Source organism: Ziziphus jujuba, chromosome 7 (genome assembly GCF_031755915.1).
Source record: "Ziziphus jujuba cultivar Dongzao chromosome 7, ASM3175591v1".
Classification (NCBI taxonomy): Eukaryota; Viridiplantae; Streptophyta; class Magnoliopsida; order Rosales; family Rhamnaceae; genus Ziziphus; species Ziziphus jujuba.
The window spans coordinates 11,260,036-11,272,432 of record NC_083385.1 but is presented as its reverse complement, the minus strand read 5'-3'; the positions used below and the strand labels follow the sequence as shown (position 1 = coordinate 11,272,432).

The 12,397-nt window shown below is 29.9% G+C and overlaps 1 protein-coding gene across 1 annotated transcript; it reads left to right on the top strand.

The window, feature by feature from the left end:
- The first annotated feature begins 5,887 nt into the window (after positions 1-5,887).
- LOC125423873 (pentatricopeptide repeat-containing protein At4g16390, chloroplastic-like) lies at positions 5,888-7,772 on the top strand. Its single transcript, XM_060819125.1, has 5 exons — positions 5,888-6,006; positions 6,268-6,358; positions 6,480-6,619; positions 6,950-7,354; positions 7,459-7,772. The coding sequence occupies exons 4-5, from the start codon at positions 6,960-6,962 to the stop codon at positions 7,502-7,504; spliced, it is 441 nt and encodes a 146-aa protein (XP_060675108.1). The 5' UTR covers positions 5,888-6,006; positions 6,268-6,358; positions 6,480-6,619; positions 6,950-6,959; the 3' UTR covers positions 7,505-7,772.
- Positions 7,773-12,397: the final 4,625 nt, after the last annotated feature.

Genomic DNA, 12,397 nt, shown 5'->3' with positions numbered 1-12,397 from the left:
TCTTGTAAGTTTTATTAGTTTAGGGTTTTTTAAGCTTTTTATTTGATATGGGTATGCAAGAAATTGATTTATGAGATGTTTTATGTGATTTTAAAGATACTTTAGGTGGCATATGGTTTGAAAATGGGAGAAATTTTGTGTAAAACTGAAAAATCGCGAAAAACAGTAAAAACGGAGGAAATTTGGCGAAAAAGATGAATTTCCGCCAATTTCCTCCAGTTTGTCAGTTTTTGCAAATTTCCGCCAATTTTCCGCCAATTTTCCGCTAGTTTTCCGCCATTTTTCCGCCAGTTTTCCGTCAGTTTTCCGCCAGTTTTCCGCCAAATTTCCGCCAGTTTTCCGCCAATAGGAAAAAGCTATATTTGGCCCGAAAAAAAAAACAGAATCAACTTTTTTAATACAGTTAATATGTTTGTTTAATATTATTCAAAATTTTATATATTTATTGATTTAGTTTAACGTTATTCATTTAATTTTGTAGTCAAATGGAATTCTAATAAATAAACATGGCACATTTCCTATAAGGTCAATTACTTATCATTACATCAATACCACATTGTTATCTTTGTTAAATGAACATTATAAGGCACCATTATATTTACAATTAAAAGTCAAATATAATAAATAATATGCATCTATAAACATGAAAAAAGGAAAGAAAAAAGCATCACCACGCAGCTCATATGCTAAGTTCTTTGTTGTAAACCTCATATGCATACTTCTTCCTAAAGAACTCCATGTTATCTTGTGTGAATGTCAATGGTAATCTAGCATGTAAGAATTCGATGGTCTTGAGTGTAAATATGCCACAGTCCTCTAACTCTGATTTTGTGCATCTCTTGCCGACGGAAACCATTACATTTTTACCATTTCGATATTCCCAATCACCACTATCATTTTGTACCAATGTTCCATTGTATAAAACCGCAATTACAATGTCATCATCTTCCATTTGACTACAAAATTAAATGAATAACGTTAAACTAAATCAATAAATATATAAAATTTTGAATAATATTAAACAAATATATTAACTGTATTAAAAAAGTTGATTCTGTTTTTTTTTTCGGGCCAAATATAGCTTTTTCCTACTGGTGGAAAACTGGCGGAAAAGTGGCGGAAAACTGATGGAAAACTGGCGGAAAAATGGCGGAAAACTGGCGGAAAATTGGCGGAAATTTGCGAAAACTGACAAACTGGAGGAAATTGGCGGAAATTCATCTTTTTCGCCAAATTTCCTCCGTTTTTACTGTTTTTCGCGATTTTTCAGTTTTACACAAAATTTCTCCCATTTTCAAACCATATGCCACCTAAAGTATCTTTAAAATCACATAGAACATCTCATAAATCAATTTCTTGCATACCCATATCAAATAAAAAGCTTAAAAAACCCTAAACTAATAAAACTTACAAGAAAAAATAGAAAGAGAAAAAACAAAAAAATACATATTTCCTTACTTTCATCTAATAAGAAAAAAGATAAAAATTTTATCTGATTTTAGTTTGAGATCTGAGAAAATACAAAAAAATGAAAGTGAGAGGCGATGAGATGCAAAGAGTTTAGAGAAACCCCACGAACAGTTTTGTATAAACCCCACCCCCACGAACGAACGGCTGTGTAGAAGAAAAGAAAGCTTTTGTAGATAAGGGTACTTTAGTCCAAACGGGTAAAATATTGGTTAGTTTTTAAAAAAATAAAAAAATTTGTTATTTTTCTAAAATGCAATTGTAAAATGGCTAGTTATCGAAAAAACCCTTTAGTATTCCGTCAAATGGAAGCTCATTTCCACAACAACCAGCAGAAGAAAAAGAAACCAAGTATTTTTTGAACGAAGCCAGTAATAATCGACGAAAAGAAATTTCAGACAGATGGAGAAAAGGGAAAAGAATTGAGAGAAGAACAATGAACAAACTGGAAAACTTGGCCGAGTTTCTCTGGCCGCCCTTTTTATTTTCTTTGGATTCGGTGTGTCTTCTAGAACGGGCCCAGCCCAGAGTTAGTTTATTTGTGGCCTTGTACTGAACCGAAGTCTTGTTGAATAGTACTAAAGTCTAGTAGTTCTTTATACAATTCAAAATTGAACCATATACAGTCCGCAAACCCCATGTATATTGTTACTTACCTAAAATACCCTCCTTCCTTTTTTGAATTGTGAAACCCCAACATTAAATTTTTTTATTTTAAAAGCATCCCTAAAGAATTTTTTATCTATTATGTACTTTTTATTTTGAATAGTCAATATCTAAAAATAAGCTCTAATCCATTTTATATTTTGATTTTTTAAAATACAGAATGGATTTAATTCTTCAAATTTGAAAAAACAGACATACTCTTTATATCTAATATTATATTAATATTATTTGACACTTATCAAATTTAAAAATCACTATATTATATTAATATATTTTAATTATTATTTATTGTTAAAAAATTATAAAAAATAAAAAATATATACATAACAATAAATATTAAAAAATATATATGAAACAAAAAATTTTATTTAAAAAATTTTAAAAATTTCACTTTTTATATTTAAAAATATTTTTTATTATACAAAATATATTTTTTATTTTTAAAAAGTTCGTTGGAAATGTTCTACCCTTTAGATTTGCCGGGGGTGTGACCTGACCATGCAGGAGATAGAAGTTTAATAAGGAAAAGAAAAACGTTCGGAATTTTCAAAAATTCAAAAGCGAGAAATGTGGGGGTGTTTTAGTAAATGGACTAGAATGGATCTGCCGGTTGCATTTATACATTATCAGTTGGGTAAGGGATCACGTCCAATTGTTATTCTCTGGCCCAGATAAGCCCAAGTCCGCTATTTATCCAAACTAGGCAATAACTCAAATTTCTTTTTTTAAGCTAAAATAAAATATAAGAATAATTTTCTCTTTCTAATGTAGTATTTTTAAAGAGAGAATCTAAAATTTGTCATCTGAATTCTATCATTACGGAAATTATAACCGTTTAATTTTATCATAGTCTGTTTCTTATCCTTAAATTTGAAACAATGGACTATAGCAAACGTAGTCCAATCTCCTGTGTCGCATAAATTTGTTTTTTAATGGACTTGACTATTTTCATATTCAGTCTATATTTTCCTATCCTTTTAATCCCACTGAAAAGTATATGGGCTTAGACGAGACTGTTTTATTATAAATAATTGATCAATGTTGACCATGTATTGATTTGTGTTGATTGGTTGAAAACTCACAGAATGTGCTGGAATTTGGCTAAATTCGAAAATAATATTATTTTTTCAATATTTTAATTGATTTTTTTTTCAATATTTTCGATAGTACTAAAATATTCAATATAATTCTATATTCACAATCCAGTTAAAAATGGCAAGCCAAACAGGCTCATAGTGCATTTATCTTTTAGTTTGATTTTCACATCTATGAATTATGGGACAGTGGCACGTTTTTCTTTTTATTTATCTATTATTATTTTTTTTTTTGGGTGAAATCAATTTTGAAATTAATTATAACCAAATATATACGAAAAGAACTATATATATATATATATATATATATATATATATATTCTCTTGTTTAATCAAATCATTTTCTAAGATCTCGTTTGAGAAGTGTTGGAGTTGAGAGATAAATTAATTTTAGGGATTTAGTTTTTCAATATTTAGTTTTTTGATAATTAATTTTTTTTCTTGGTCTATTTGATGAGTAATAAAAAAATTAGAGTCTATAAATAATTAAATTTATTATTGTATAATAACTTAAAAACAAATATGTATTTTAAAAAAATTTTCAAAATTATTTTCTCTTAAATTTTTAAAATGACGTTTATATATATGAAACAACTTTTTCACATATTTTTCTATATTAGTGGATATCTAATTCCTAGTTTTCACTATATAATAAACATCCAAATACAAAAAAATTAAATTTTTTAAAAGAATTAGATTCTAGTAATTTTATCTTTATCCAAATATAACGTAAACGAATAAGTAGTGTCGTATGCCTTTTGTCCTCTTTACAAAAAACGAAGCCTTTTTTTTTGTTTTTTAATGATTAGGACTTCAATACAGAAAAACCGGAAGAGTAATTTTCCCACTGTTTATGTGGAGATGAAGATGAAATTATTGGGAAAATTTTAAAGAAAGATTTTATGGGGTCGTCTGGATCATGTAGCCCCAAATTCTTTAATGATCGTTACGATTAGGACAATTAATTTTTTTCTTTTTTTGCACAGAAAGTGGCTCCAAAAGAGACCAAAAGGGATCCAAATAAATGTATACATGCTTTTTTCATCTTAGATCTTTAAGATACAAGTTGAATATTCTTATCCAAGTGTTTCACATACATGTTTAAAAGTTATATTATTAACATATGAGGATTATTATTTGTTTCAATATTAATTAATACTTGATTAAGTATTATTACAAAGTCAAGTAAAATTGATTAATTAATACCGAATTATACCGAATTAAGTATTATTACAAAGTTGAATAAAATTGATTAAGTGAATAACCCACTTACATTTATAATTATGGATTCAAAACATCATGGTGAAAAAGATGTTATTGTAAACTAAAAAAAAAAAAAAAAAGGTATTATCACAAATTATTAAAAAAAAAAGCATTATATATCTTATTGTTTTCTTGTTATGTTATAAATATGGATTTATTAAATTCCAAATATTAAATTTCTTAAGTCAGTCATTTTTATTTAAGGATTAGTTAAAATCTAACTGAATTCCAAAATGACCAAAAGCTAAAATGACAACTTAATATATTATATTATGTTGAAAAAATTTATTTTATCTTTACCTTAGATTCTTTATGTCTGTCTGTGTGTGTGTGTGTGTGTGTGTGTTTACCATAAAGGCCAAATTCCAAATGCATTGATGGATTCTTGTAAAAATAAATAAATAAATAATCTCATTTGGTTGATTGCTGCTAGTAATGTAATTTGAGTCAATATAATACCATTAATTTTCATGAGTAATGTTATTGACAACAAATTTGTTTAGCAATTAATAGTGGTAAATTATATGACATTTTTTGTAGTTGATTAAGTAAATAAACTAAACGTGGGCAATTGAACTTTTTAAAAGCATAAATAAAACTCAATAGAAACAACTAAAATAATTTTACATAAATTGGTAAACTTCATCTAGTGTTTAAAGTTATATTGAAAATTTTTACTTACTTTTTATTTTGAATTTAGTTCTGGTGGACCTAAGAGGATGTGCAATGATTGGTGTTGGAAAATTCGGTCCCATGATTCCATCCTAGCTGCTCCACACAAAAATCGAAGAACTTTATATTAATAATTAATCGTAGCAGCTGTGCTCAAAAAATAACACCAATGAGGTTTTGAATTCTCGAATCCAAGAGATTAAGAGCATCTCTGACGGTATCATTTATTTTAAATAATATAATTTACAAAATCAAGAGCTTTTTAAAAGGATTAAAAAAAAAAGTGAGGTATTATCAGTAATTAATTTTTATTTTGTATTTTTTCGAAAACGATTATAATATACCTTTTTCCTTTTCTATATCAAAGTGGTATTGCCAAAAAAAAATATATATATGGAATTAATAATTAATAAATTTAATTATATTGTGCATTTAAAATTATACAACAGTAAATGAATTTATTAAAAACTGTATATAAAAAATAAATTTGACTTTTTGCATATAGAATGTCAAATTCGGCTTTTTATTATAATTTTTCAATTTAGATAACTTATTAAAATTATGAAAAAATGAGTATGTCTGGACTTGTTTGTTTCATTGTATTGTACAGGACTGTATCCCAATCAGATGTTTGGTAGCAACAAATAGCGTAGCGGATAACTTAAGCACTACAGTGAAATAATCCTCTTCGAGGAGGATTAAACTGACCTGTCTTCCCTCCTGGGTCAGCTTTTTATCCGAAGCTCACTGAAGGTTGTGGTTTCTCTCGCCGGTGTCTCTTGCTGGTGTCTTTCGCTAGACCATTCTCGCCCGACCGTTCGCATCGCTCCGAGTTGAAACCTCGGTGAGTACTGTTTTTCTTCTTCAGTCCATTCGTTTTCCTTCTTCTTCTTCTTCTCCTTCATCTTCTTAATCTTCTTCTTCGTTTTTAATGTGTTTTCTTTATCTTTGATTTGCAAAAATTAGGGCGTCGTATAATTTTCCATTAAAATGGAACCAGTTTTTCTTTTCTTTTTTCTTTTTTGTTTTTTTTTTGCCCTTTGATGCTCGTATATAATATGTGCTCACCGAACAACCTCTCCAGACTTGTTGGATTTGCAAACAGGTCCTTCAAATCCTTGAGATTCCCTGGCGAGTCCTTCGATTCTTCATCACCTTCCTCCCTCACTTATGGAATCCATGCCTTTCATTGCCCCGTAAATCCTTTCTCTCCACATATATTTTTTTTTATTATTGTTTTTTTTCCATTTGGTTCCCAACAAATTTGGAAGGCACAATGCATTCCTTTCTATTTTTTTAATTTCTCGGAAATTACAGGACCCCGTTGTGCAAGAGACTCAGAACCCAGAAGTTGCAGATTTAGATGGAAAACATGGTTCTTCATCAAAAAGCTACATCTGGGTCAATCCCAGTAGCCCCAGAGCTTCACAGCTTCGACGGAAATCTTACGATGCCAGGTATACCAAACTAGTGAGGTTAGCTGAAGCTTTGAATTCTTGTAATTCCACTGAAGATGATGTTGCGAATGTTTTGGAGGATTTAGGTGATAGAATAGTAGAACAAGATGCTGTGGTTGTTCTCAATAATATGGTTAATCCTAAAAATGCATTGCTTGCTCTCAAGTTCTTTCAAAGTAAATTGAAACCTAAGAGGGAAGTAATTCTTTAAAACGTAACGTTGAAGGTGTTTAGGAAATGTAAGGACTTGGATAGAGCAGAGAAGCTGTTTGATGAAATGCTTGAGAGAGGTGTTAAACCTGATAATATTACCTTTTCAACTATGATTAGCTATGCTAGGATGTCATCTTTCCCTGATCAGGCTGTTGAGTGGTTTGAGAAAATGCCCACTTTTGGATGTGATCCAGATGATGTTACCTACTCGGCAATGATTGATGCTTATGGTCGTGCTGGTAATGTTGATATGGCTTTCAGCTTGTATGATTGTGCTAGAATAGAGAAATGGCGCATTGATCCGGTGACATTCTCTACTTTGATTAAAATTCATGGGCAGTCAGGGAATTTCGATGGGTGTTTGAATGTCTATGAGGAGATGAAGGCTATAGGGGCCAGGACAAATTTGGTTATTTATAACACCTTATTGGATGCTATGGGAAGAGCTAAGAGGCCTTGGCAGGCCAAGAAGATTTACAAAGAGATGACTGAGAATGGATTTTCCCCAAATTGGATGCCAAGGTTAGTTGTCCATAGTTGGGAGTTCTAATTTATGAACAATTTTTTTATAAAATTCCTATGGTATATTTTATTTGGCTGCTGAAATCTTTCTCTTTTTCTTTCAGATTGAGATTGTGCTGGGGAAGTCTAAGAAATTTGACTCTCTTATGACTGCTGCTGTGGCATCTGAGTTAGCTACTAAAGACAAGGAAAATGTTAATAGAAACCTTCTTTTTAATGCCTTTTTTTTTTTTTGTTGTAGTTTAATATAACATTCTTTCTTACTCTCTGATCACACAGAGGTAAATAGGAGAGTAGGCAGGTGTTCCGTCATTGAAGATGGTAGTATGGAATGGTTAAAAGAGTACAGAAAAACAGCAATTTTAAATAAAATGGCATTGTATAGAGGTTGCAGTTACATGCTACTCTCTAGTCTCAATCCTTTTCTCAGGGAGTTGTAAAGATTTTCTCTGTTACCATACTATGCCTTGCTGGCTTTGTATTCATTTAAACTTACTGCACATATTATGATGAGTGAATGGTTGATTAGGAAAGGAATTGCATTTACCTTTCTTCTGATTAGTCTGCAGCTTGATTTTTGGTCAAATTGGTATTCTTTTCTAAAATGTGTTTATGGGAACTAGCTATTCCACCAATCAAAGTTCTGTTTCTTTGTTGCTTATGAAAATGGTCCTCGCAGAACTTATTCTGTCCATAATGAGAAAACAGCACAATCAGATGAGTTACCTACCAATCTTAGACTCAGTGTAGAGAGAGATTAATTGAGCCTGACTACAAATCATGTGGCTTTAGGTGTAATCAACTGCTTAAAAATCCAGGTGTGATATTGGCCTACAATTTTGTGTCAATTAGGTGTCATCAAGACATATTTTTTTTAATTAAATATAATATTTACAATTTTAATTAAATATAATATTTTTTTAAATAAATATAAATATAATTTTTAAAATTTTCACTTAAAAAAAAATAAAAATAATAATTATAAAATAGTCCAATCCAGTCATCTTATGCCAAACATGGGACAATTAGTCTACCATTTAGTCCGGAACTATGCCAAACATAGAACTGTATTATTCTATCCTGTCCAATCCGAACCTATCCTATCCGATCCGGTCCAATCCGGATCTATCCGGCATACCAAACGCCCCCTCTATGTAAAATATAAAATAAAAAGATTCTTAAAGAGTTAATTGGAGATTCTCTAAGACTGATGAGCAAAATTAATCCTCCACAAACCGTTAGCCACCGTCTTGCTCAACCAGTGCTACAGTACAAAAGTAAAATTGAAGCGAAAGCCACACATTAAAGTAGGAGTTTTATCCTAGCTAGCTGTGCCTTTTTTCTCTTTGCCTCCAAACATAGTTTAGCCATCCATAACACAGAGTATTCAAAATGGTGCCAAACAACTTGAACAGAGAGCTATTAAAGCTCTTCTTGTCTTCATTCTCTCCTCCATCATTTAGAATTTCTTTTGTAAAGCTGAGGAATGTGACATCTATTAAAACAGCATATGGATGGAATAGATGCAATGAAAATGACTTTACATCATATACATTTTTTTTATTATCTTTTTTCAACACTGTATATATTATGATTATTTAATGCCAACGAATTAGAATATATATACATATGTAACAATTAATTCATCCTCCTATTAATTAGAAGCCTAATATATAAAACTTACCGTATAAGAGGTCCATGGAAAACTCGGCCTTATATGTTCGATGGATAGCTTGACCCATAATCCCTATCAACAAAATTATGGAAAAGAAAAAGAAAAAAATTTATTTTTTATCTTATTTACAAAAATATATAATATTTAAAAAATAATAATAAAAAGAAAACTATCCCAGAGTCACTATCACCTCATCCAGTCTAGCTGCCATTCGAGCCACACTCGCAAACACTAGTTTCAAGGCACCAATCATCTTTGCTCAAGTTTCCCAACCAAAATGTATGATAGTTACAAAAATGAACAAACTAGCAAACACTATTAAGTTAATTTTCAAGCCAAAAAAAAAAAATTGTCGCTGAAATAAAAATGAAAAATAGTTTCCTTTCTGTTAGTTTTACTGCATTTTTGTAAGTAATCCTTTTTACAAATAAAATGTTTTTTCAAGCTTTACTTTTAAATTTTAAAATTACTGTATGTGGGATCATATGAATTTAATTCAATTCCTTTGTTTTTATTAATATTAATAAAGTAAAACCTTTCTATAGTTATATTGTTAGTACTAAATTAATTTTATAACTACAAAAATAAATAAATTATAGCTTGTAGAGTTGTAATTAAAAATATTTTAGTTTTAACAAGAAGAAATCCATGCCAACAAATTTATATATATTGTAACAATTCTAAAAAATAAATTATTATTTTAAATAGCTTTATATAAATATTTAAGTCATGATAAACTTTAAATGTAACGTAGCATATAATTTTATTATCATGTGGAGGTAAAGTTTTTTAATAAGGAATTTAAAAAAATCATAACTTATTACAATATAAAATTTATTTTTATTTATAACTAATTTAAATTGAGATCAAATTTTTTTATGACATGATAGATGTTATTCCATTATATAATATTATGAAGAGGTTTTATTGTATTTAAAATTCGTATGGTACAATGATGTTGATGTTGGCTTTATCAGGGAATTTCCTTATCCCAGAACGTTCTCTATAAACCTTGGGCTCCAATGAAGTGGAAATTAAGTTAAATCACGTGCAAAATTGTGTGAAACATTACATATCCACGTTAAATTATTTGCAACACAAATTGATCACTATATTAACACAACAAAGAATAAACATTTAGGTGGTGTTTGGTTGTAAAGAATCAATGGTTTAGGTGGTGTTTGGTTGTAAAGAATCAATGGTGAAGTGAAATGGAATAGAGAGTAGAATAAAATTGAAGGTGGAATGATATTGGAAGGGAAATGGATTCTAATGTTTGGTGATCATCATATATGAATGAACTACGTAGCCAATTTTTCAGCCAAAAAAAAAATCTATGTAGCCAATTTAATATTTATTTATATAAGATTCAAATTAACTAGTATAATTACTTTTTTCTCCCCACTTTTTCTAATTTCCTTCACCATCGATCTCTCCCCACTCTTTTCACACTTTTTATAGTTCAAAGACAAAGTAGACAGAAGAAATATAGAAAGAGAACTTATAGGAATCAAATGCGGAGAGAGTGAAGAGAGAAAGTATAAAATAAAACATATAGAAAGAAGAAGTGTAAGAAGAAAATATACAGAGGAAGTTAATACAGAAAATTTAGAGAGAATGGATAAAAAAACAAAGGGTAGAGAAAGAAAGTAAATATATATATATATATATATATAGAAAAAGATTATGTGGTTCGTCCATATATAGATCCGTATTAAAATTGATATATTTATTCTATGTATATATATATATATATATGTAGATAGAGAGAAAAAGAGAGAAAGAAAGAGAGAGATAAAGTGGAGAAAGAAAGTATAAAGATAAAAAAAATATAGAGAGAGAAAATAAGAAGGGTGTAGCAGAAATATATAGAGGGAAAAGGGGTGAAAAATGTAGAGAGAGAAAGTGGGTGGAAAGATAGAGAAAGAAAGTAAAATAAAAAATACAGATAGAGTTGGCATAGGAAAAAAATAAAAAAAATTAAGGAATATTAGTTTAAAGGTGAAATGGTAATTGGGACTTTTTATGTGATGTAAATGATAGAACGAATGGATTCCTCCCATTTCACTACTTTAGTAGAGTCAAAGAGGAATGAAATCCTTATCCTTTACACATTCGATCCAATCAAACAAAAAAGTAAGGATTCCAATATAATGGTCATTTTATATCCTCCCCAGTTCCATCAATCAAACAACACCTTAGTAACAGACTTCCATATAAGAAAGGTCTACAAGCAAAGATATTGATCTCATTTGATGTAGAGAACACGAGTAGTGTTGAAATATCTGGTTGAATAGGAGGAGAATCCGCACAGATATTGTTGCAAATGGGCCATATTCACACATGAGAAGAAGCTGTCCGATACTTAAGAGGTTCTGAAAAGCCGGGATGGGACTTCATCTCATCTCGTGGTCCCCAAGTCAATGATTAAATCTTGGGATAGTTTCCTTAACCCTTCTGCTCAAAAATCATACACTAGCTGGAGTCCTTATCCAACACATACATATATATTTATATATATAAGAAGTGGTCTTTATAACTTTAACTTAAAAGCCATGGATAAGTTTAAGCATGTGTGTGTGTGTGTGTGTGTGTGTGTGTGTGTGTTAGTTTACTGAATAAACATAAGCCAATCAAGACTGTAACTAATGATGAAAAAAAATTCTAAAATGGTTGACTGATCGATGATGATGTTTAAGGGGTGAACGGATTCACTGTGTTTGCCTTTGATAATTATAACATTTTGGATAATTAATCCAGAAGAAAAAAAACAACTCTGGGATAATTAAGAATATGAAAAACATCTTAGAAGAATCCTTAAAGAAACTAGCTAATCAAGAACAGCGGCCCTCTCCCTATTTTATCTCTCTCCGATTAAAACAAGAAATGTGAACGTGTGACGGCTGTATCTCCCTTAGCAAGTGTGCAAAATAATAATAATAATAGAAAAGAAGAAAATTTTTTGGCCTAATTTAGAAAGCCAACAAAGCTGTGAGGTGGAAAAACATCAAATCCCGCTAATAAACCAAAGCTTTAAATATTCTTCATCATATTAAAGACTTTTGGCAACTTGCATTACTGCACTGTAACTTGCATTATTGTCCTGTGCCTTCTTGTTTCCCTCTTCCAAATTAAAATGGGTCACCACCCAAGGTCCACCCTCACCAATCACCTACTGTGGACCCTCTATACTCTCTTATATTTTTCTTTTTCTTTTTTTCTTTTTGTTATTTTTGAAATAAAATTATTATTATTATTATTTTTGCTTTTCTCGGTTGAGATGATAGTCTTCTACCTATCACACACGGCGACCTCTGCTAAATAAATAGAACATATTCTTTCTTTTTTGGTAAATAAATAGAATATAT